General features: G+C 36.4%; 1 protein-coding gene and 1 long non-coding RNA gene across 10 annotated transcripts in view; one reads left to right on the top strand and one right to left on the bottom strand.

Moving 5' to 3' along the window:
* The window catches only part of LOC115223375 (transmembrane and coiled-coil domains protein 2), a 354,243-nt gene that overhangs the window by 118,480 nt on the left and 208,263 nt on the right, over positions 1-27,500 (bottom strand). For all 9 annotated transcript variants that reach the window (XM_036512410.1, XM_036512416.1, XM_036512411.1 and 6 more), the window contains 4 exons: positions 17,608-17,797; positions 15,741-16,062; positions 6,940-7,165; positions 5,504-5,548 (listed from right to left, as the gene is read on the bottom strand). In XM_036512410.1, coding sequence (XP_036368303.1) covers positions 5,504-5,548; positions 6,940-7,165; positions 15,741-16,062; positions 17,608-17,797 — 783 coding nt within the window. The remainder of the gene's footprint in view (positions 1-5,503; positions 5,549-6,939; positions 7,166-15,740; positions 16,063-17,607; positions 17,798-27,500) is intronic.
* Positions 1,040-6,184, top strand: LOC118767598. The gene is made up of 3 exons (XR_005003519.1): positions 1,040-1,052; positions 5,097-5,101; positions 6,036-6,184. It is a non-coding gene; the product is annotated as an uncharacterized LOC118767598 (long non-coding RNA).

Genomic DNA, 27,500 nt, shown 5'->3' with positions numbered 1-27,500 from the left:
CATAAATTTTAACAAAATCTTAGGTGGACCCCTAAGGGTCATGTAGAATGTAAAACAAACTCTTGATCCAAACAAAAACAGCCAGAGGTATTTAGACTAAGCACCAAACAATAAACACCTCTCAATATCTCTCAATATTCCTGTCCTGCTAAGATTCGGTTTGCCTTTAATTGTTTGAGGGGGTGGGGTAATTAAAATAGTTACGCACAAGTCAAATACTGGAACTGAATCAATTAACTCCCTTCCCAACAGCTACATGACCATGTAGCAATGTGGAAAATTCTTATCAAATACATATTGAGACAAAATAACTGTCCTCAAAATGTTATGCACTAACCTTATGTCTATTTACTGCTGCACTCAATTAGGTAGTGGAGGCACATGGCCTAGTGGTTAGAGCAGCGGACTCGCAGTCAAGGGATCACGGGTTCGAATCTCAGACCAGGCGGTGTGTGTGTTTATGAGCAAAAACACCTAAGCTCCACGCGACTCCGGAAGAAGGTAATGGCAAACTTCTGCTGACTCTTTCACCACAACTTTCTTTCACTATTTCCTCCTACATCTAGCAACTCACCTGCGACGGACCGGCGTCCCGTCCAGGTGGGGAACCTATACACCAAGGAAACCGGTCCTTATGAGCCAGGCATGGCTTGAGAAGGAACAAAAAAACTCAGTTAGGTTCTTTGTCAGCTGCACTTAGAATGGTTACTCTCTCAAGAGAGTTAAAATCAATGCCAACAAGTGCTTTGTTGCACATTTTTGGGGAGGTGGAATGGATCTGATGGCTGTGGGCCCCTGTGAGTGTACATTATTCAGCACCTGTTCATCAATAATCTACTGGCCAGGGGCTACAATGGACAGGTGACACACAGCAGCAGCAGTCAGCAATCAATTACATTGCTCCCACTACTTAATTGGTGTTTATTTTATTGGCCCCAGAAGAATTTAAGTCAGCTACAGCAGGAATAGAACTCAGAACCATGAAGGGTGGTAACTAAATATTGCAAAGGCATTTTGTTCGATGGCTCTACAAGCCATGACCTGCCAACACAGTTTCACATATTCTCTCTGTTGGTTTATATGAACAAAAAAGTCTACTGAAAGCCATTATATGAATGGGGACAATAAATTCATTAAATATTCCTACTTTTCAAAAGGCCCTTATCATGAAATTGCAATTTTTACAATTTCAGCAGCAAAATTAATAAATTCAAGTAAATACCCTGTAACATTCTCTCTTAAATGGTTATGAAAATTGATCTGTAAAAGAATGCTAATCTCAAATTTTGGCACAAGGCCAGCAATTTCAGAGGAGGGGCAAGTTGGTTACATCAACCCCTGTACTTAAATGATAGTTATTTTGACCCCAAAAAGATGAATGGCAAAGTCAACCCTGGTGGCATTTGAACTCAGAACATCAAGTCGGAAGAAATGCCACTAAGTAATGTGTCCAGCGTGATAACAATTCAGCCGACTCACTGCTTAAAGAATATTGCTATCACTAAAGTACTGTCTAAAAACCAGACATGAAATTTCGACTAATCACCTTAATCCCAGTATTAAAACAGATACACTTGTGTCCTGCATGTCATAAGTGGTGGCTAAAAGGGATGGCAACAGGAAAGGCATTTGGCTGTAAAACATTGCCTCAAAAACTCTATCCAGGTGAAGCTGGCAGAGAAAATCAGATATATGATGCTGATGCAGAATTCCACAGTGTATCTTTAGACTATGGTATCTAATTAAGGTACAAGCTATGTACCTTTTATTTTCATTTTCATATTTAGATTTTAGAAGAATCTAAAGATTAACCAACACCTTTCAGGCTGAAGTTGACTTCTTTACAATTTACATTTATAGCCCTAGCAACAAGAGCTATTATTTCATGCATCTTCCCAATAAAACCATAACACTTCACTTTATATTAAAGTACAAACTATACAAGAAATAAAGATTCAGAAAATGTATAGAATGCAAAATATACATATATATATATAGGAGAGGAAAAAATAATGAGGCAGAATGCTAAACTGAAAGTAAATTTTAATAAAAATGGGTGTATGAAAAATTAAAAAAAAAGAAATCAAACAGGCTTCCATTGCAAGGCAAATTTTCAAGATTTGGAAGGAAAAATTTTTTTTTTAAATTGAGAAAGGGTAAAAAAGAAATTTACAATGTTTTTTCAAAAAAATAATAAATACTTACAAAAATTAATAAATAAGTATACCAATACATTGTAGTGTCTTTATGCTTTTAGAGTTTTGTTTGAAAACACTACACCAAAACACAAGCATCCTAATCCTCCAAAGAAGTTTTTCCAAGGACTAATATTGAACTATAAAAGCATAAAGACACTACAACGTATTGGTATACTTATTTATTAATTTTTGTATATATTTATAATTTTTTTGAAAAAACATCGTAAATTTCTTTTTTTTCCCCTTCCTCAATTTAAAAAAAATTTTTTTCCCTTCCAAATCTTGAAAATTTGCCTTGCTATGAAAGCCAATTTGATTTCTTTTTTTAATTTTTCCTAAACCCATTTTTATTAAAATTTACTTTCAGTTTAGCATTCTGCCTTATTATTTTTTCCTCTCCTATCATTTCTCCACGTGGTTAACACAACCCCACCATTTACTGACTTATATAGATATATATATATAAACAAATTTTAGGCTAGTTCAACTAACCTAAACACTGCTTGGCACTAATATTACTGTTATATATATATATAGAGAGAGAGAGAGAGGGGGAAGTGGGGAGAGAGAGACAACAATGGAATAAACAATTATGAAGTTGTTGGTTGCAGAATATGACAATTTTATATTGCTTTTATTTCTTAGTTTATGATACCTGTGATTGGAGTGGAAGTGTTTTTGGAGTATTCTGAAAATTAAATTGGCTACTGGTGTGGAGACGTAATGCTGAAGAAGGAGAAGAGGGAGGGTTAAACCAAATAGTTTTCCTTTTTCTGTTGTTATGTTTCTTATTTATTGTAGAAGCGGTGTTGTTTATATATGTTTTACTTTTACTTTGTAACTACTATTATTGAGAGCTTCATTATATGGAGTTATTATTTCACTAAATCTTTTTCATTGGAAGATAAAGAAGAAAGTGTTAGAGATATGATCCTTACTAGGTTTTTAATAATGCTTTTGGAATAGTTGGATTGTCTGAAAAATTTTAACTTAACAGAGATTATATAAAGCCAAGATGAACTCAAATGTACCACAGTCTACTAAAGGCTTAATTGACCAACATTGCCAAGTCACTATAGATACTAATTTTGTTTAAGAATCATAAATTTGTACTCTGCCAAAAGTATTGAGTAATCCTTCAGTTTAATGTAGAATTATTTTTATAACGTAGACACAGACATTTGTGTGTGTGTGTAGACCAAATACCCAGTAATACTGATGAAAGGGGTCTGGTTTCATCATGATAATGCTCCAGCACATAAGTACTTGGGTTCAATGGATGCTGTGCATGACCATGACTTTGAACTGGTTGATCACCCTCTCCATTCTCCTGATTTGATTTGGCACCTTCTGACTATCATCTATTCTGCAACATGAAAAACACCGGCTAGGAACCAGTATCACAATGACGATAACATCACATCTGCTGTTGATGACATTTATTTACCAACAAGATGAAAGCTTTTTCGCCAATGAGATTCAAACATTGCAACACCAACGGAAGAAGTGTGTGGACTGCAAGGGGGACTATGTTGGAAAATAAACCTCATTTGGTTACATTTCATGAGAGTATTTTAGTCAACATATGAACATGTGTGTGTGTGTGTGTCGTTTAAGAATAACTAGTTCGGTACTTTACAAAAGTATAGAATAACCACTTAGATTAATGGAAAATTATTCTTATTATAGCATCAAAACAAACATTAACATTATATATATGTATGTATGTATATTAGTGTGTATGTATGTGTGTGTGTGTGTTTATATCTGTGAATATGCATGTTTAAGATATAAAGCAGGTACAATATTTGGGTTGGATATAGCCACATTAAAAGCTAAAGGTTAAAAAGATACCACAGGCCACCCTGACTGATGCTTTTATTATTCCACCAATAAACCACCCAAGATTGGTACTTTTTTTTCTATCAATTCCCCAAAAGGAATGAACAGTAATGTTGATCTTAGTGAGATTTGAACTCAGAGCATTTAAGAGACAAAACAAATACTGCAAAACATTCTATCTAATGCTCTAATGACTGAATTCAATAGCTTCTATATCTGACAATACATAGAGCATACACAATAACAAGCTATTAACCCAAACAGCTGACCAGAAGTAGAACAAAAATGAATATTTAATCCTTTTGATAAGAGTTTAAATGAATTGACACATTTCAAATTAAAATACTTCCATCATAATTTTTTGTAAAAAAATATTTTTTTTTAAAGTTATGCTTCAAACACTGACTTAAATGTAAATTTTACTTAGTTTATTAAATCCATCCAACCAAATTCTTGGTTATTTTCACAACTAATTGAAAGACATAGGAGGCATATTTCATTACAAAGTCTTAACTCAATTTTCTTATTATAATACATGTGGAACAGCCATCTCAGTATATATTTGAAACTTTGAATGAAATCCCTACACTGGGAAATAAGATATATCTTCTCATAAAAAAAGGGAAAAAAAGTAGTGGGAATCTTGGGAGCTCTTTTAGGCAAGAACACAAAAGACAGACGCATTCAATGGTAAACCATTTGTCATCTACAAAAATACCATTGTGTATTTTGTTTTAGACGAAGAGAGGAATATGATAAAAACTAAGATAAATATCAAACAAAATATAAAGGAATTTAGAGAATCCAATCAGAATGTGAACGAGAATAAGCTACATAAATGATGAGATAGTTAACAGCTGTGGGAATTCCAAAATTGATATCTTAATTACTTACTTTCGGAGTGAGTGATGACAAATATGAGAGCAGATGACAATTATGAAATTTATACCAAAACAGAAAACCATATTTCATAATGCTATGCCAGCATTAAAAAAAGAAATACAAAAGAAAAAAAAAATGGAGATTAAATAATGATGATATTTATATAAGAGTAAGGAATAGTTTCCATTAATCTGATGGGATGCTGATTAAAATGATACAGCTCCACATTCTAATGACAGAAACAGGAGATTGAATGAAAAACTGGACAATTCCCAGCTGATAATCTGCCTGTGTATCTCAGGCAACATGGTTACCGTATAGTATAGTAAGACAGCAAGATAATACTGTCAGCTGGAGAGATTAGCAAGGGAAAGGAGGAGGAGGATGAAGTACTGTAACCAAATAAGGTAAGAGAAACTAAAAGCATCTCTTAATTTATTCAGTTACAGTATTTCACCCTCCTCCTCCTTTACCTCTCTTACTAACCTCTCTTACTACGCTGTTGTTTTTCTATACTAATTCTCATCTGAATTCTAACATATTTGGAAAGTAAGTATTAAATAAAGGAAGGATATTCTTACCCAGAAAATCCACTCAGCCCATCCATAATATTTGCTCCAACATCTCTGCAAAGAAAGATAAAAAGGGATCAAGTCAGTCATGCTTGTCAGCCCCCAGCTAGTTATACCAAGAACACTGTGCATTAATATAACTGTCCAGTACGGCCATACTGTTGAGGACAATTACATTAATACATAGAGTATTTGTTTCTTTACTACCCACAAGGAGCTAAACACAGAGGGGACAAACAAGGACGGACAAACAGATTAAGTCGATTATATTGACCCCAGTGCGTAACTGGTACTTAATTTATCGACCCCGAAAGGATGAAAGGCAAAGTCGACCTCAGCGGAATTTGAACTCACAATGTAACGGCAGACGAAATATGGCAACGCATTTCGCCCGGCGTGCTAACGTTTCTGCCAGCTCGCCGCCTTCTAATAGAGTATTAATATATTGGTGATGATGAGGATTGTGATGGTAGTGATGATGACAGTGGTGATGGTGGTGGTGGTGGTGACGGCTAATGATGATTAAAAACTTACTGGGCAGTGGGTTGTTGGCACTCCGTCACTTACAACAATGAGGGTTCCAGTTGATCCGGTCAACGGAACAGCCTGCTCGTGAAATTAACGTGCAAGTGGCTGAGCACTCCACAGACACATGTACCCTTAATGTAGTTCTTGGGAAGAATCAGTGTGACACAGAATGTGACAAGGCTGGCCCCCTTTGAATTAAAGGCACAACAGAAACAGGAAGTAAGAGTGAGAGAAAGTTGTGGTGAAACCCCCTGCCGGAGCCTCATGGAGCTTTAGATGTTTTCGCTCAATAAACACTCACAACGCCTGATCTGGGAATCGAAACAACGATCCTATGACCGCGAGTCCGCTGCCCTAACCTCTTGGCCATTGTGCCTCCACACTGGGCAGTAGGTACCAATGGAAAATAACGTAGAGTACAAATTTCTGAAATGCAAGTTTTAGGAGAGTTAACTTACAAAATAATGGGAGGGTCCATCATCATCATCGTTTAACGTCCGTTTTCCATGCTAGCATAGGTTGGATGGTTCAACCGGGGTCTGGGAAGCCAGGAGGCTGCAGCAGGCTCCAGTCTGATCTGGCAGTGTTTCTACAGTTGGATGCCCTTCCTAATGCCAACAACTCCATGAGTGTAGTGGGTGCTTTTTACGTGCCACTGGCACAGGTGCCAGGGGAGGTTGGCAATGGCCACGATCAGTTGGTGCTTTTTACATGCCACCTGGCACGTGCCACCAGCACGGTTGTAAGTAAATAATCAGCCTTAGAGTATCAGGATGTTAAGGAGTATAAGGATGGATGATGACAAGTATGAGAGTGGAAGATGATTATGAAAGCAAGTAATGAATATGATGGGGGTTGATGAGAATCAGGGTGGGTGACCAGAGAGACAGATGAATATCAAGGCAGATTAAACTTACTTTAAACCTTGTCCCATATCCCGCAAGACTTCTTTAGCTTGTTTGTGACTCGAAACCCCATACGTTTCAACATCATTCAACTTTCTCTGATAGTTTTCTAGTTTTTTCTGAAGCTGAGCAATAGAATGAGTGGATTTCTGATTTTTCTTTTCAAAAACAGTTTTTATCCGTAAGATTTGTTGTTTGTCTGCACCAGAGGCTAACCGTAAATATTCATTCACATTAGCTGCAAGAAAAAAAAAATATTTAGAATGACAAACATGCATAACAATATTGTGTAGGTGGGATAAAATGCCAAATGTTTCCTCTTGAAGCACATTCCATGATTAGAATCCAGTATGCAGTTGGTGGTGGTGTGTTGTTGTATAGATACAAAGTACATATTAGAGTTGAAAATTCCTAACAATGTATGTGTGTGTGTATTTTTACTGCTTTGTTCTCACTGTCCTGTTTTTGTTATCACTTTCACCCTCTGCAAAAAATCCCAAATTTTATTTGCTTTGCGGGAAGGACTGTTTCAACGAAGTCGCGTCTTGTCCTTGCCTTCGAAATGTGGAGTAGATGAAAAAGGGACAACTGAAGAAGGGGAAAATTCTGTATGTTGTATGTCTCATTTCTCTGTTTTTTTCGTTGTTCGAAAAAAGTTCATTTCTGTTTTTTTTATGTTTTCATTTCTCATTGTGTTCAACATTTTTTTATGTCCTGTACCCATATATGCATGTATATATACATATATATGTAGGTATGTACATAAATGTATGTATATATGCATATATTTATACATATGCACATGTGCATGTGTGTGTTGTGAATGTGTACAAACAAAAAAATAGCATTCTACACATTAGGTAAGAGTTACATATCTAATAACAATTTGATTTGCTTCCATGCAATATAAAAATTTGTAAGTTTGTAAAATGAACTTAACTCATCAGGCGTGTAGAACTGAATGGAGAGGAGTCCAATAGGACTCCTGTGTACTGGGCTGCTATTGGCCAGTGCAAGTCACATGGTGTTATAAATTTGGCAGACACGTCAGTTACCATTCAGGATTCCTAGGAGTGCATGCGAGGACAGGATGCTGGTAGCAACACACTGTCTTGGAAAAGAGGAACAGTTTACAAGCAAGTGTTCATTGATGTATGTATGTATGTATGTGTGTGTACCTACTTGACATGACATATACACACACAGACAAACACAATATACACACACACACACATATATATATATATATATATATATATGAAAAGAAACTGGACAATCTACATGGATGTGTTTGTGGGCTGTATAGGTGGTGGTGGGGTGTAAAGTACCTTGTCTTTGCGCATGGGGTAGCCAAGCCTGGGGTAATGTACCTGGATTATTGGAGGTTGGTAGCTTGAAGTTCACTAGTAGAGTATACCTCTGGTGGCAACAATAAGATAGTTCATTCTTCCTGGTGTCTAAATCTTTGTTCTTGTGACTACCTTACAACTAAGAAAATAGGGTTAAGCCTACAAACACTAAATCAGGTAATAATCATAGTCACAGTACATCATTTACTGGTAATGGAAACACTAATTCTAAATTTCATCCACTTACTCACAATGAGGTGGAATATTTTGTGGTTTAACCACCTTTTTGTATCTCAGGTGGCCATGGACATCCCTACAGTATTTTCCTCAGTATTGGAGAAACATTTTTCTCCTTCCAGTAGTCATTTTAAGTTATTCAATAGGCACACAATCAAATCTTCATATTCCACCATACCTACTTTAGCCAATAGTATACAGCTACTGTTAAGAAATTAAGCAATTCTAGAAATTATATAAATCATTCTAATTATATTAGCAATATGCCTATCTCTAGCTCCTCTATTAATAATGTAACAGAATTTAGCATGAACATTACTATTGATTCTGTGCTTCTTTCTGATAATAGTTCTATATACTCAATAAGGTTTACAACAATATGATACAATGCCATCAACATTTAAGTTAAGCTGGAGTAACAATGTACATTATTTTCATAACAGGTACAAATTGCATGAAACTTTGTTAGCAAAAATTGTTTGGGGCTTGAAGGACAGAAATATTGATTATTCTATTTTGTGATCAATTATACAGACAACACTTCCATATAAAAAGCGGTGGGAGCAGTTGCAATTTATGTTGTGTAGAGAAACTTGAAATTCTAAGATATAAATCTGGATTAATTAACGAGCATGAGTTGTTAATCTGTTGCCTACATCATATTATTAAAAACGTTTTGAGGATTTCATTTACCTCTCTTGTAAAATGATATTACAGAATTACATGAGCATTTACTCACTGATACAATCATTCTTCTCTGATTTCTTTCCATAATTATTGTCCTATAATCACTTTATTCTTTATAATGGTCTTAACTACTCACTGGAATTCTATTCATTTATTATTTCATTCCTAACTATCTTATAATTTTTCCCTGCAATTTTTCCTTTCCCTGTATAACCATTTACTGGTTCCATTTAATTTAATAACATTTTTAATCACTAAAATTTTATTTTCATTATTTTATATCTTTATATTATTGTATTATGATATTTTAACTACAATTTGGTTTGCAGCTCTATTCTAATCATCCCCCTTAATTTTATATTGTTAATTATATTTTCCTATCCTTCATGATCCTCTTCTTGAATTTCCTTCTATCTCCCTTCTTTCTTCCTATTTCCTATTTTCTTGTTTCCTAATCAACTTAGTTCCTTTGATGTTACTCTTGACATACCCATCCCATGTAACTAATGACATCCTCTTTGCTTCATATATATTTTTGCTCCCTTCGTTATTAGGCCTGGTGCTACAATTGATATATCAAATAACAAACAAAGCTGTTTGTCCTTTGAACAATTTACTCTGTACATTTCTATAAGCATGTCAAAAGGATTAATTGCTTGCTGTGACACTCTGTTTTTTATAAGAGTATTTGTCCTGATGCATGAGTACTGCATCTTTCATAAGGTCATGATATAAAATGGCAGAACCTGGTTACATTTAATATCACATGAAATTACACCATCATTGTTTATCCTGATTCCAGCACACTAGTTGATTTATCTAACCCATCTGGTACAAAAACAAGTAACTGAGTAATAAATGCAATACTAATATCTTCATTCTTTTATTCATTTCGTGGTACGTTCTGTAGTTTATGTAAATCTGGATTTTCCATTTATGTGGATAACTTAGTTTTAATGAATTGTTTTCACTTTCATACAGTTTTGTTAGCCAGGATTCGCATGAGTACTGACTGATAAGATTGTCTGAATTTCACACATGTCCTGCACATAGTGTGTGTGTGTGTGTGTGTGTGTGTGTGCGTGCGCGCATGTATGGAAGCATGGTTGCAAGGTTAAGAGATTTGCTTTCCAGCAATATGGCTTCTGGTCCAGTCTCACTGCATGTCACTTTGGGCATCTGTCTTCTCCTAAAGCCCCAAATCAACCAGAACCTTGTATGATTCTTTTCGGTTTTCCATGAAAACATGGGAAAATATTACCTTGTTTGGAAATGGTTGTAGGATGGTGAAAGGAAGGACATCTCATCACTAAAAATCTGCCTCGATGAATTCCATCTGATCCATGCAAGCATGGTAAAGGTGATGCTAAACTAATGATGAAATATCAATGAAATACCAAATATAATGTACATTAGCTTTTTGAAATATAGGACAAACCCATATTTACAGGGGGAAAATGGAGACTTTATTGACAATACAACACACTGCAAACATTACAGAAACTCTGAACACAACTACTATGATATCAGTAAGAGCAAAACATTCCAAAGCAGAGTATGTATTAGATGAATGGAATGAAATTCATTAGGAGAAGAAAGTATACAAAGGAGGAACCAGATGAAGATGTGGAATAGATTACTAAATCAAAGAAAACAAACTTACTAGAAGGAACTTAGAAATAAAAGTCTAGCAGATATAAATGAAAAATGGGAAAATTGTGAGCAAGTTATTTGTTCACGTAAATTGTGTGTCAGGGATATAAGATCAGAATTATATGAGGAAACTGAACTCTGAGTAAACCTCACACTTAAAAAATTTGAAGCAAAAATAACCCTACAGCTGTTTCGAGTACACAAATTTAAAAAACGTGATGCCACAATGCAGAGAGAAACAGCAAATAAACAAATGGAAAGCTCCAAGAAAACTATTAGATTTGTGGAAAATTGATGTGCAAAGGGAAGAAACAAAATCAAATCAAATACTAGAATCAAAAAATCCGTAGTTACAGGAATATGAAACCAATAATGGAAGAGAATTAGTGATGACTAAAATAAAGCATGAAACAAAATCTTAGAAATGCACAACTTGATAACAATGGAAGAAACCAAAACTCCTTCTGTAATAATTTACAAATCATATAAAGAAAGAATCAAAGGATGACAACCCATAACCCTCATAGGCAAAAGTAAGAAGAAAATGAACAGGTATTTGATAAGACATGCAAAAATGAACTTGACTAAGATAAAATACTTACAAACAGTAACAAAGGAAGAACAGACGAAAATAAACTGTCAGACCAAGGAAAATGGTATAAATCTACTAAAAACAAGCAAACATACCAAGGAAGATGGTATAATGAGAATACCAGATACATCAACAATTGGAAACCCTTCTCCCCAACCAAAAGAAAAAAAAAGATAGGGTACAAATAACTTAGAAAAAGAAAATCTTTTGTAGGGAGCAGGCATTCCGAAAAATAACAAAAGGAAACACAAATAACACAAAGAAATATTGATTCAGTAGTGATAAATTTATCTCAATGAAACCTGATGAAAAACGAATTTCACACCAACTTCTAAAAGAAGACTTAAGAAGATCTATCAATCACAAAAACAGGATTTAAATGTCAGATGAACAGGAATAAACACATAGGAATACATAACATGTCTGAAAAGATCAGCAAGCTCAAATTATTTCAGCAAATTATATAAAATCAAAGTCAACCATTTTCAAATGAAGAGCAAAAAAAAAAAAACAGATTGTCAACTGAAAGATTCTTCTATAATTGTTAAAGAAAGAGGAGCCATTGTAATAATGGACAAAACCCATTACGGTGAAATAGTCTTAAAACAACTAAATGATAAACATTTTTGCAAAAAAAAAAAATTAGCAACCAATGCAGATATACAATGAACAAAATTAGTAAATGACTGGACAAATTAAAAACAATTTGGCAGTTTTATTAGGTTGGGGATAGTCCCATGTCCATACTTAGCCAGTTTTCTTGGTGGATATGGTGAACCTCCAAAATTGCCTCATGCTCATTATCAGGTAAGACAGCCACCACTCACCACTGGATATTTAATTATAATGGCTCATCCACCCAACTCACACAACTCATTTGTCCGTATATGACAGGATGAAAACGACTTCATTTTTAATTGGGGAATGCTTCCTCACTTTGAACTCAGACCCAAACCTGTCATCACTTGTTTTAAATTTTTTGTATTATGTTCTTTTATTCTTCTACTTATTTCAGTCATTTGACGGAAGCCATACTGAAGTACCACCTCAAAGGATTTTAGTCAAACAAATCAACTGCAGGACTTTTCTTTTTAAAGCCTAGTACTTATTTTATCAGTCTCTTTATGGGGATATAGACACACCAATACCAGCTATCAAGCAGTGATGGGTAGGCACAAACAGACATATATACACACACACACACACAACAGGCTTCTTTCAGTTTCTGTCTATCAAATCCACTCACAAGGCTTTGGTTGGCCCAAGGCTAAAATAGAAGACACTTGCCCAAGGTGCCACACTGTGGGATTGAACCCGGAACCATGTGATTGGAAAGCAAGCTTCTTACCACACAGCCACGCCTGCACCGCTGTGAATGTTTATTTTGATAATGACATTGTGGGGAAGGTGCAAGAGGTCAGATCAGACCAGTTTGAACATAAAACAGGCAGAATATTTGGGCCAAATATGGCCAGTTTAAATGCTGAAGAGTTAATGTTGATGCAATGGTAAGTCACTTATGCACCATTTAGGTTGGACTCTAATCTGACAGGCTAATAGTGCTAGGTTTACTCTTCTTTTACTCATTTTGAAGAAGTATTTTCCTTCTCTAATCATTTCTCTCAGCAGCTCAAGTCTTATTTTGATTTGAGCTGCATCAGTAAAAGAATCTATTAGCTTAACTATCTGTTCTACTTATTGCTGTCTGTGGAATTCACACTGTTACTGCCTTTGGCAGTGACTGATCTGATGGATGCAGTGAAAATGGTAGCTGCAGTAGTGATGGTTTTGTTAAACCGACTGTTTCTGAGTTAGTGATTGTCTGCTGCCATAGTGAAAGTGGTGGTAGTGATGTTGGTAGAAGCAATGCTGCTATGACTGTTGAACTTTACGTTGACCTAATGGTGGTGGTGGTGGTGGTGGTGTCAATGCTGCTGGTTTTGTTTGTTGTGATGGTGAGAGTGTTTGTCAGTTTGTTGAGTTTTTGTGTGTGTGTGTAGTATGTTGTTGCTTTTCTTTGTGTGGTATATTGTGGTTGTTGCTGCTGTTATGGTTACAAGCTGGGGCCATAACTGGAGTAGCAACAGGAAGCTTTTCATAGCGAATTTTCCAAAAGACAGCCATCTCCTTCTTTTGCAATACTATATTTTTCTGTTTTAAAAGAATACTTAAATCTGAGGGGAAAAATAAACAAACTTTACCCTAGAAACCAAAAACAAAATAGAACTAGCCAATTTATTAAGGTCCTGATAAGTCTGGCAACAAAATAAAGCAAATATTTTGTAAATGTAGATTTTTCAAACAGATAAAACAAACAAAAGTAACAAAATGGTTGGGGGGGGGGGGCTATACCAAAACAACAATGACAAAAATAACAATAAAAAGAAAACAATTGCTTTTAATTCAGGCACAAAATTTTGAGGAAAGGGGAACAATCAATTACACTAACCCCAGTATTTCAATGGTACTTTATTGATCCCAAAACGATGAAAGACAACAGTAACCTTGGTGGAATTTGAACTCAGAACATAGATTTTGAACATATGTTATAAGCAAAGATTAAGTACCAAGCAAGATATTCAGTGGAGTGGGGTGCACAGTAGATCATGCTGACCCATGCATAAGGCCACAAATATGGGAGATAGGGAGAACAGCTGTTCATTCCGATTCCTTCCCCTGTACTTGTTTTGGAGTCAGGGAATAGTTTATCATAAACCCTGAACTTGTCATTTATTTATTTCTTGGTGAAAGATAGCATCGTTAGCTACAGGTTTTCAATGGATTCATAAGTTGTTCACTGCATTTTAGGTGATAAGTGACAAGAGTGTAACTAGGTACAGAACAAATCTCCCGAAACATTTCATTTCTAATGCATAGGGTTTTCAGTTTTTTCAAACATCTCAAAATCAAGAACAATGGATAATGTAGTCCAACATACTCCTAATAAGATGGGATGGTCATGAATGGAATGCTTTTGAACAACTCATACTGGGGCACCACCTTGAAGAATTTTAGTCGAACAAATTGACCCCAGTATGCTTTTTGTTTTAAGTTTGCTACATATTCTATCATTCTCTTTTGCCAAACCACTAAGTCATAGGGACATAATCACACCAACACCAGTTGTCAAGCAGTGGGATGAGGACAAACAGACACAAAGGCATGCACACACACACACACACACACACACATATATATATAGGGAGAGAGAGAAGAATTTCTTTCAATTTCCATCTACCAAATCCACTCACAAGGCTTTAATCAGCCCAAGGGTATAGTAGAAGACTTCTACCCAGGGTACCACACAGCGGGACTGAACTCAGAGCCATGTGGTTGAGAAACAAAGCTCCATCATCATACACCTACTTTTCCATACTTGCAGGGGTCAGACAGAATTTGTTGAGGCAAACTTTCTGCTGCTAGTTGTTCTTCTTGTCACTAAACCTCACCTGTTTCCGAGCAAGGTAATATTTCTCCCATGGCCAGGCACGTTTTTGGCAAAAGACCAGCATTCCTTGTTTGACAATAATGATCGTTAACAATCACCATGTGATGCCAAGATAAGGGTAAACAGAAACAAAGACACACATGTACATACATACATACATGTGTGTGTATACACATATATATATACACCAAATACACTAACAATGCTTTGGTCAGCCCAGAACTATTACTCTTTACTCTTTTACTTGTTTCAGTCAACTGAATGTAGCCATGCTGGAGCACCGCCTTTAGTTGAGCAAATCGACCCCAAGACTTATTCTTTGTAGGCCCAGTACTTATTCTATCAGTCTCTTTTGCCGAACTGCTAAGCTATGGGGATGTAAACACACCAGCATCAGTTGTCAAGCGATGTTGGGGGGATAAACACAGACATGCAAACATAAACACACACACACACACACAAACATACATACACACACACACACATATATATATATACATATATACGACAGGCTTCTTTCAGTTTACGTCTACCAAATCCACTCACAAAGCATTGGTCGGCCCGGGGCTATAGCAGAAGACACGTGCCCAAGATGCCACGCAGTGGGACTGAACCCGGAATCATGTGGTTGGTAAGCAAGCTACTTACCACACAGCCATTCCTACGCCTATATTGTAGAAGACATTTGCACAACGTACCACACAGTGGGATTGAACACAACACCATATGGCTAGGAAGCAAGCTACTCAACCACACAGCCACGCTTATCACTATGCGATTGCTCAGAGCACAGACACAACACTGAGAGACACTGATGATGATGATTTATCTCAAAGAATGTTCTTACCTTCCTTTGAGTCCTGTTCGCTTTTTATCTGCACCATTATCTTATGGATTTTAGCTTGTAGGTGATCTTTAGCAGCTTTGGTACGATTAGGGTCAGGCGTGTGAGATCCATCAAAATCATCCACTGATGCCTCTCCAGATCCACTGCCACCACTGATTCCAGAGCTGAGTGTTGCTGATGTTGTGGCTGTGGTTGTGATGGAAGGCGTACAAGTGGTTGCTGCTGCTGTGTTAGTGGTACTAGGGGTGCCATTTTCTTGTTGAATTGCTTGCACCAGTGGTGGGGCCACTGGGTGCTTGCCAAGAGACCCAGTTCCGTCCAGCTAGAAGCACAACAATGACAAGGAATGTAAGCAAAGTTTACCTCTTACTATATAAATACAACAACATAGCAAGGACAAGAAATCAGTTCTTACTCGTAATTTTTCAAGTAGGAATTTGAGTCAACTAAGAGGAGTTCCAACTAAATGACGTCTCCAAGTGGTTTAAATTTAGAATTATCCAATATCCCAATGGCTAAAACATGCCGGCAGAAGGGGTCCCAGGAGTCATGACCTGCATGCAACCCAAGCCCTTAAAGTGTAAGAAGGGCCAAAACACTTGCTTGAGAGGGTTTCATCTCTGAAGACCTTCTACTGTTCAGCTCTCTTGAGAGTTTCTTACTACCATACAATAACACAGAAAGGACAAGAAATCTATTCTTATATATATTTTTCATGCATATATTTCAAAAATACCTATTTTTATGGCTTCACCAGGGAAGGAAAGGTGGCTCACGTGACTTTTGTATAGGGCTTCTAAGGTTGAGTGGAATAAACATGGGTTGCTGTTGTAGGAACCAAGATATCAAATTTTCCTTACACTGACTCCTGGTGCAAAAGATTGCAACAGAATGGACTCTGTTTAAAGCACCAAAGGGCCATGAGGTGGCGTTAAACAAACAAACAAAAAAAGGGTACACCTCATCTGATGGGATTCTGCACAGTTTCCATCTGCCTAATTTCACTCACAGAATATCGTGTTGGTCTGAAACTATGACAGAAGACAGCAGCCAAAGCCAATGTGGAGTGGGATTGAACCTGGAACCAGGTGATTACAAAGCAAACATTTTTTTATCATACAGCTGTGCCTAAATCCATGGTCTTTGCTCGGTATCTTTATAGTGCTATAAGATGAACTGACAACAAACTGACTGCTCCTAAATCCATTATGCATGAACACAGAATGCTACTAAATGAATTTTATAAAATTCAAACTTCATTTAACACTTTTGTGATCATATTTCTACTGAAATACACACTGTGTTCTAGTTTATTTAGGTGGGGGAAAAAGAAAAATAATAATCATGAATTAGGAGAGATTTAGTAAAAATAACTCATTTTGAAGCTGGAGTTTGTAACATAAATTATCAAACAGATTCTTACATAAAATAATGGTTTCAAATTTTGGCCGCAGTTTTATGGGTGGGGGTAAATCAATTACATTGGCCCCAGTCCTCAACTGGTACTTATTTTATCAACCTCTAAAGGATGAAAGGCAAAGTCGACCTTCATGGAAATTCTTACATACAATAACAATGAAAGATTTTCATTTGAAGGTAGAACATTTAAAAATGAGCTGCTTTGCATCTTAAATTCAATAGTGATGGTCTCAGATAGGTTGGCATAAATAACAGTGATAACTAACAAAAGGTTTTATGTAAAATCATAATGAAAGTTTTTAATTTAAATATGAACAGCTTAAACTGAATGGTTTTTGTATTAAAGAGACAAAATACAATCCCAAATGAGTTGATTTTATAAAAGTTGAATTTGATGATTGCTTCATGTAACTGTGTGAAGATATTAGTAAAACATTGACCGACTTACGTTATCAAGCTCTTCGGCACTATGGGAAAGATATTGGTGAACATCTGCATCAGGTTGAAGTGATGTCACACTTTTTGGTTTGGCCCCGGAACCAACATTTTCTGGAGTGTGTTTTTTAGGCAAGTTTGGACTTTTTGAACTTTTCTTTATATTTTTTAGAGGTGTAATTTTTGTATTTTCTGATTTTTTCCTACAAAGAGAGAGAAAAAGAGAGTCAGAAGAATAAAGAAGCAAGACCAAGGTTTTATTTAACAGTATCAATACATAGTGTCCTTGATAAAAGGGTCTGGAATAAAGTGTTGGACATGATTACATCACAGATAAAGATGACAGCAGTGATTTTCCTAGTGCATCCAACTTACATAACAAGTCTCTAAAGCTCACTAAATATTCACAAAATTAGAATTGAAGAAAATGCTGCAAAAAATAAGAAATACAGGTTTCTTTTTGTCAAGATTTAAAAAGATTTAGCTTGTAAATCATTAAAATGATATTTCAGAATGATTTTCTTAATTTCATTCTGAAAAAAAAACAAAAAAAAAACAATGATATACAGAAAGAATAAACTGATCTTCATTGAAAATTCATACAGTAATAATGAAAAATAATTTAGCTGATTAATATATTCATTTTTAGAATCAATATTTTTCAAACGTTTAATTAAATCAATATATGTTTCATATATGATTTCTGTTAAATGTTCACCGATTATTACATTTCTATTCATCCAATATATTTCTCTGGTCAGGAATTAATGGTTCTGTCATGATTAGATCTCCATACAACTTCAATGGAGTTGCAAATTCTATGTATTAGGTCATTAAGAATGAAATTTCCGATTTTCTTTTGCACCAAGTTTGACCGTCATTAACTCTAATGTTTTATCCTGACAATTCTTTGTTTTACACCTTTGAAGAGTTACATCACTTTTCAAAATGCAATTCATGGTGTCTGATTATATTGTGAGTTTTCTCTTGTAAATCAATTTTTGTGAACCAATGGATAGATCAAAAATTTGTGTTGTTTATGAATATTAGTTCTGTCATGGAACCAATGTATCCCAGACAGCTCGAAACATCAATGAGGTTTTTGGTGAAGATGTGGTGAATGAGTGCACTGTATGTTGATGGTTTCAGAAGTTCCAGTGACTTTACTCTTGAAAATCAGCCCCGTGGTAAACCCGAGACCAAGGTGGATAATGATGAGCTGGAAACTGTAGTGGAAGTAAATACATCTCAAACTACACGTGAGTTAGCAGCAAGGTTTGATGTTTCGATTCCAACAGTATTGGACCATCTGAAACAAATTGGCAAGGTAAAGAAGCTGGACATGTGGGTACCACATGAATTGAACGATCATCAAATGACACATCGTCTTGAAACTTGCTGTTCTTTGCTGTCATGGCATAAAAGCAAACCCTTTTTGCACTGTATTGTTGTGTGGTGAAAAATGCATTCTCTTCAGCAATAGCAAACATTCTGCACAGTGGTTGGATAGAGACAAAGTGCCAAAACAATCCAAAAAAGAATATTCACCAAAAAAAAGCTAATGGCATCATTCACTACAGCTTCATGAGACTTGATAAGTCAATTACAGTGGATGTATGCATCAACCAATTGGATGACATGAAACTGAACATGCAATTAAACAACCAAAATTGGTCAATAGACACAGGTCGATTCTCTTGCAAGATAATTGCTTGACCACGTGTTGCACAAAGAACGCTACTCAAGTTACAAGAACTGAACTTGGAAGCACTCTGTCATCCACATATTTCATCAGACCTTGCACCAACTGACTGTCACATTTTCCAGGCATTTGACAATTTTTTGCAAGGAAATAACTTCAAATCTGAAGATGCAAAAACAGCCTTTCGTGATTTCATCACCTCTTACTCTCCAGAATTCTTCACTGCCGGCATAAGTAAGCTACTGATAAAATGGCAAAATTGTGTTGATAATTCAAGTGCATACTTTGATTAACTGCCTTGCTTTTTGTTGAGATAAAGTAAAATAAACTTTCAGTTGAAAATTGGACATTTCATTCTTAATGAAAGAAAAGCCAAGCAACAATACAAACATTGTAAAATATTTCTGTATAGGTGAAAAAAGCAGGATTGAGAGCTTCCCTGATATAAGGCTACATAACAACATACAAACTTATCTTACTTCACAGATAGCTTTACAATGTCTCCGATGACTCACCAGGTTTATATCTATTTGATACAGATAACAAAACAAACTTAAATTTTAAACAAAGTTTTGGTTAGAGGGGCTGCCTAGTTTAACATTGTCATTTTTTGGCTCTTGGGTACTTTCACAGGTTAGCATTTAAACTGGTCACATCTGGCCAAATATTAGCATGTTTTATGCTAAAACTGACCAGAGTCAGGAATGGCTGTGTGGTAAGTAGCTTGCTAACCAACCACATGGTTCCGGGTTCAGTCCCACTGCATGGCATCTTGGGCAAGTGTCTTCTGCTATAGCCCCGGGCCGACCAATGCCTTGTGAGTGAATTTGGTAGACGGAAACTGAAAGAAGCCTGTCGTATATATATATATATAAGTGTGTGTGTATATGTTTGTGTGTCTGTGTTTGTCCCCCTAACATTGCTTGACAACCGATGCTGGTGTGTTTACGTCCCCGTCACTTAGCAGTTCAGCAAAAGAGACCGATAGAATAAGTACTGGGCTTACAAAGAATAAGTCCTGGGGTCGATTTGCTCGACTGAAGGAGGTGCTCCAGCATGGCCGCAGTCAAAATGACTGAAACAAGTAAAAGAGTAAAAAGAGAGAGAGATCCAACCTCCCATGCCTGCCCTACTATGTCATTCTCAAAATATACAAACACACCTTTGAAATCTTGAAGCTAACAAGATAATGCAAGACTAATTGAAAACTACGTGAATAAATAAGCAATACATTTCACAGAGTAATTTGAATGCCAAATGGTTAAGCCAAGTCTAATCTATAACAAACATTCAAACAAGGTGTCTGGTCTGGAGATATTTAGATAAGTGCTGCTTGCCACTGCAACAACTCACAAGTCATGGGTTTCCTCTTCCTCCCTTACAAGTCCTGAAAGTCCTTCAAAACATGGAAATTACTCTTTCGCCTCTGACTAAGACATAAAAAAAATGTTCATAAAAATATTCAATTTAAATATATTTCTCCTTCTTCACATGTCTGTAGCCAAGATGCATTTCCCAAACTCTGTGCAAGGTATCTCTGTCCCCACCATTAGCATTAGTAGGCCCTTGATTTTGTGTTATGTTTCTTTGCCAATAACATCAGAATATATTGGCTTTCTGATTTGATAAAATGCCAGAATGTTCTTTTTGAAAGATTCCCTTTTTAATGGTAATCATTTATACAATCTCTTTAAGAAGAGAAATGAAATAAAATAAAAACATTCAAAAATGTTCTTAATACAAAGAACATCATTAGGTTCACTAACTATTAATACAATGTTTCTCAGGACAAATTTTCTCATACCCTAATCTAGTTCATTGGTTGTCTACTGACAGTACTGCACTTTATCCTTAGGCAAGATACTTTAATCTGCTATCTTCAGTCAATGAAGTTAGAAACAATTACTATTATCACTTGAATTTATTATTTATTTGTATTTGTTCATGTAAGAAGATAATGGGTTTTAAATAGGATTTCAAATATTGTTGTTTATCTCCGGGTCAGCTCTGATTAACAAATGACATTCTAGCCATGGCCCTCTTGCCTTTTAAATCAAAGCTAAAATCATAATCAATTATAGGTGCAGGCGTGGCTGTGTGGTAAGATGTTTGTTTCCCAACCACATGGTTCTGGGTTCAGTCCCAATGTGCAATGACTTGGACAAGTATCTGCTGTTATACCCTTGAGCTGACCAAAGCTAAGTGAGTGAATTTGGTAGGTGGAATCTGAAAGAAGCTCGTTGTAAATGTGTGTGTGTGTGTGTGTTTGTTCTCTGTCACCACTTGACACTCAGTGGTGGTGTGTTTACAGCCCCATAACTTAGCAGTTCAGCAAAAAATACTGATACAATAAGTTCCAAGCTTTAAAAAAAATAAGTACTGCTGTCAATTCATTTGACTAAAATTCAAGGTGGTACCACAGTCTAATGATTGCCACAGTCTAATGATTAAGATAAAAGACAAATTAGGGTGTGAGGTTGCAATAGTTAGTGCAGTTATCTTACTTTTAGAAATCCTTCATGATTGAAGACATTCTCATATTCCTGATTCTACAACTCAGAGAATACATGAAGAACTGACAAAAAAATGGTAGCTTGCACTTACTTTTTAACCATGTTTCAATTAATATGATTCTCTCATTGTCTTCAGTACACACACACACACACACACACATATATATATATAATTATAAATACAACCCCACCATTTACTGACTTTATATATATATACAACCCCACCATTTACTGACATATATATTATACATTATATGTCTATATGTATATTATTATTTATATATATATTATATACATACATATATATATATAGGACACCCCAACTTAAAAGAAGGACATCATGGGAGACTGAACCCACTGAGGCCAGAGGTGGATGTTGAATTATGTGGAAGAAAAGGAGTGGATGAAATGGAAGTCATAATTTAATTAGAAACTGTGAAAAGCATTTGGTTGAACTTTTGGGTTTTAAAAAAGGTAAAGAAAATAAGTAAATCCGGTATGAACATTTGTTTAAAAAGTTTATAAATGTAAGGTTAAAGCAAAAAGGGAAGTCGCCGTTTCACCTCGGAGCGAGGCTAGAAATTATTATGTAAAATGTAAAGGTTTAATGAAAAGGAAGGCACGGTTTCATCTTGCAGCAGGAGTGAGATGGCCGTCTCATTTGCATTGTAATTTTATTCATTTCACATTCATCCTGTCATGTGGTTTTTGTTCCCACATGTCTGTGTATGTCCCCTCTGTGTTTAGGCCTTGTGCCTGTGATGAAAAAAAGAACATCAAGCCAGTAAACCATGCCACTCCAGACTGATGACGAGCAATGACTCAGAAACAAGTCTCTGAATACTGGCTTTGCTGGATGGAGGTTCTTATCTCCTCCTTTGTAAACATAAGGACACAGGAAATATGTCAAGGCTGACAGAATGTGGTGCTTCTTTGGGCTAAATAGCAGTAGTATTCTTCCCTTTCATGGGACTGTCACATTAAGCTGACAACATACCACTACTTATATATATATATATATATGTATATATATATATATATATATATATATATATATTATATATATATATATAAGCACCCACTACACTCATGGAGTGATTGGTGTTAGGAAGGGCATCCAGCCGTAGAAACATTGCCAGATCAAACTGGGCCTGGTGCAGCCTTCTGGCTTCCCAGACCCCAGTTGAACCGTCCAACCCATGCCAGCATGGAAAGCGGACGCTAAACGATGATGATGATGATGTCCATATAGATGCAATCATCAGATTTACAATTCTACCAAAACATGTTCAGGTTCTTCTTCAAAATATTGTTATTCTAATTTTACAACAGTTTAGAATTAAGATCAGAAAAGAGCCCCTGGCCTCTGATGGCAGTCTGTCTTCCATGACTGAAAGAAAACAAAAAAAAACATTCCCAGAACGGACCCTTTAATCTCATAGTTGATGTTCTGGGATTTAAATAAATGAATATATTCAGCCGGTGAAGTGTTAGCTTTAAGACTGCTCTTACAAAAGGTGTGTGTATGGGGGTTGATATTCAGTTTCACCAGATTGGTGGTGGCTCCACTGTAGGACCTAGTAGTGGAAGTTGTTACCAGGCACTGGTATATTATGTTTGCTGGGACAGTTCCCATTTAATGGACATGTGTTTCTGCACTTGAAATTGCATCCATGTTATGTTGGAGATGATGATGCTGATGATAATGTAGTAGGTTGGTTGTCAGTAATTCTTAGTGATGATGCACTGATGTTTTTAAAGTTAATGTTTGTGTGAATTCACTATTACACCCATATATATATATTTATACATGCACACACACACACACACACACACACACACACACACACACACATACATACATACATATATATGTATACTCTTTTACTCTTTTACTTGTTTCAGTCATTTGACTGCGGCCATGCTGGAGCACCGCCTTTAGTCGAGCAAATCGACCCCGGGACTTATTCTTTGTAAGCCCAGTACTTATTCTATCGGTCTCTTTTGCCGAACCGCTAAGTGACGGGGACGTAAACACACCAGCATCGGTTGTCAAGCAATGCTAGAGGGACAAACACAGACACGCAAACATATACATACACATACATATATATATACATATATACGACAGGCTTCTTTCAGTTTCCGTCTACCAAATCCACTCACAAGGCTTTGGTCGGCCCGGGGCTATAGCAGAAGACACTTGCCCAAGATGCCACGCAGTGGGACTGAACCCAGAACCATGTGGCTGGTTAGCAAGCTACTTACCACACAGCCACTCCTGCGTATATAGACATTAGGATTGCAAGATGTGTTTAATATTTTTCAAAATATTTTGTTCAATAGGCATTTGAAATGTTTGTGCTAGAAAATGTGAAAGTGGAAGTTACTAACAAAAAAAACCCAGATATATCAACAACCTAGACACAACAGCCAAAAGAAACACATGCAAATGTATCATAAGCCAAAACAACTTTACCAAGTGTCCATAAATAAACAGTTGAAGGTTAGCGAGATATCCAGCCTTAAGCAATTGGAGAAATTAGCTTTGTTTAGTAAACAGTTAAATGCAGACTTCAACCTTCAAAAATCTACAGATAATGCTTATCAATACACATTATTCAAGGTGGATGTAGTTCATGTTAACTGTTCTGATCAACATTCGTTCAAGCTGGAGTCCTCAGCACTGGTACAGTGAATGTTTAAGAATAATAATAATAATAATAACTAATAACTGTCAGTAATTCTTGGTGAGGATGCAATGATGTTTTTGAAGTTAATGTTAGTTTGACTTCATTATTACAACCATATACTCTTTTACTCGTTTCAGTCATTTGACTGTGGCCATGCTGGAGCACCGCCTTTAGTCGAGCAACTCGACCCCGGGACTTATTCTTTGTAAGCCCAGTACTTATTCTATCGGTCTCTTTTGCCGAACCGCTAAGTGACGGGGACTTAAACACACCAGCATCAGTTGTCAAGCAATGCTAGGGTGACAAACACAGACACACAAACACACACATACATATATACGACAGGCTTCTTTCAGTTTCCGTCTACCAAATCCACTCACAAGGCATTGGTCGGCCTGGGGCTATAGTAGAAGACACTTGCCCAAGGTGCCACGCAGTGGGACTGAACCCGGAACCATGTGGTTGGTTAGCAAGCTACTTACCACACAGCCACTCCTGCGCCTATATATATAAGGAACCTGTGGTAGAGGTAGACCCAAGAAGACATGGGAGATGGTTGCGAAGCATGATCTTCAATCTTTGGTCCTCATGGAGTTCTTTGCGAAGATCTGTCATGCCAAGTGAAATCAGTCGTGGTTGGTGCTGGTGTCAAATAACTGGCACCCTTTCAAGCGTTGGGTTTCACAGAGGCAAGGTGGGCAATGCTAGTGGCTTGTAAACAGCATCTTTCGGGTGTTAGGCCTCACAGAGGCAATGACCAATGACCGAGACCTTTGATATTATGCCATGCTTGAGTAGAAGACACATCGAGCCAAGTGAAATCATAGTCGTGGCAGATGTCACACAAATGGCACCTGTGCCGGCAGCATGTAAAAGCACCCACTACACTCTGGTATTAGGAAGGGTATCTAGCCATAGAAATCATGCCAAATGAGACTAGAGTTTGGCACAGACTAGAGTTTGTCCAAAGAGTCAGAAAGGTGCTCAGCAAGAAATGGAAACAAAATGGAAAAGAGAAAAACTCATGATAATAATAACAAGAGCACTCAAACAACTGACATTTTCCACCACAGCCAGCAAAGGAAGCTGAGAGTTTTCATGAAATAATAATTATAATCATCTGAAGAAAAGCAGAATCTTTTCTCACGTACACAAGGCCTAACAATTACCCTGCAACTCTGACAATGACGCATACCAAACAACCTGTACAAACAAAATCAAACAGGAAAAACAAACAAACATAGCTATGATAAAGAAAAAAAAAACAGCCTTATCACAAAAGGGAAAGATATCGTTATTCACTGTTTGTATTGCAGATGTGGAGTTTACAGAATCAAAGTACACACAGTGAAAGTTGTGTTGCCATGGTTTTTTAATTTTTTTTATTTTTATGATAACTACAAGATGCTCCCAAAATGATAACTGCAAATGAATAATTTACCTATAAATAATTGCAGTATGATAGAATTGGCTTTGGACAATTGATGTATTTCAAATCTGGAATAAACATGGTGCACAAACGGCTCTTTATTTGTGATGGGAATAGCATTTGTCAGTGAGCCAGGTAACAGGTACATGAATAACCAGACGGCAAACGAGCAGCAATTTGTTGATAAACACCTGGTAATTGAAACTAGCAGAAATGGAATACAATTTGGGTTGTTGAAATAGGTGTGCAATGAAGTATGACTGTACAAGTTCTCAACATCTGAAAGAATGGATAAAAGAGAAGTTTTCTCACTCAATTCATTCACTTATTTTTAGGCCTACAATTTTAATCCAGATAGTAATCTAAATTTCTTCATCAGTACATCTACCTTACTCAAATACTGTGTATTTCCTCTAATAATTGATGTACTAACTTCTATAATAACATAACGTGTGTGTGTGTGTGAGTGTGTGTGTGTGAGTGAATGTGAGTGCGTGCATATGCACACACACACACGTGTATGCACTTATTCATATTTAAGGCATCAGGGATTATGTTTCAGAAATGTAATCCCAGTTTACCGCCACACAAATAAGTATTTACCAAAACCTTATATTCTTCAAAGACCAGCAGACAAGCTTGCAGTGACTATGTTCTTGTTTTGTATCACAAAATAAACAAGAAACTGTATGTACACACACACACACAAACAAACACACCATCATCAAATCAACAAGAAAGTTGCCTGGATTCCAATATTTGTCTCAAAAAACTTAGTCATCAGGTAAAAAAGTATGTTAACCCTTCAGATTCAGATGACTGTCATATGTAAGGATTACTTCATTCTTACCATTTTGAATTAATCAGGCATTGTGTCATAGCTTTGAGATTTCAATGATGTGATTGTTTATTCTAAAAATGACATTTTATGGTATGTGCAAGAGGCAGGATCTGGTTGCTTTGAACATAAAACAGAATATTTTGGCCTTCTATGGCCAGTTTACATGTTCAAGGGTTAAGCTAGTTGTCAATGGAAAATTTATTTCTTTACTACCCACAAGGGGCTAAACACAGAGGGGACAAACAAGGACAAACAAATGGATTAAGTCAATTACATCGACCCCAATGTGTAACTGGTACTTAATTTATCGACCCCGAAAGGATGAAAGGCAAAGTCGACCACGGCAGAATTTGAACTCAGAACATAACAGCAGACGAAATACGGCTACGCATTTCGCCCGACGTGCTAACGATTTTGCCAGCTTGCAGAATCGTTAGCACGTGATTGTTTATTCTAAAAATGACATTTTATGGTATGTGCAAGAGGCAGGATCTGGTTACTTTGAACATAAAGCAGAATATTTTGGCCTTCTATGGCCAGTTTACATGTTCAAGGGTTAAGCTAGTTGTCAATGGAAAATAACATTCCTTAACTGTTCATATGATCTCTATGAACAAAGCCACTAATTTTGGGCAAGGGAAAAGAGAAAGAACTGGTTATATTGACTCTTAGGGGTCCTGTTATCATTGGGTGTAGCAATGCTTATCAATCAAATGCAACATAATATC

The sequence above is a fragment of the Octopus sinensis genome, linkage group LG23 (assembly GCF_006345805.1).
Source record: "Octopus sinensis linkage group LG23, ASM634580v1, whole genome shotgun sequence".
In the NCBI taxonomy this organism is placed as follows: domain Eukaryota; kingdom Metazoa; phylum Mollusca; class Cephalopoda; order Octopoda; family Octopodidae; genus Octopus; species Octopus sinensis.
Note: the sequence above shows the minus strand (reverse complement) of the source record. Positions and strands in the feature narration are given on the sequence as shown.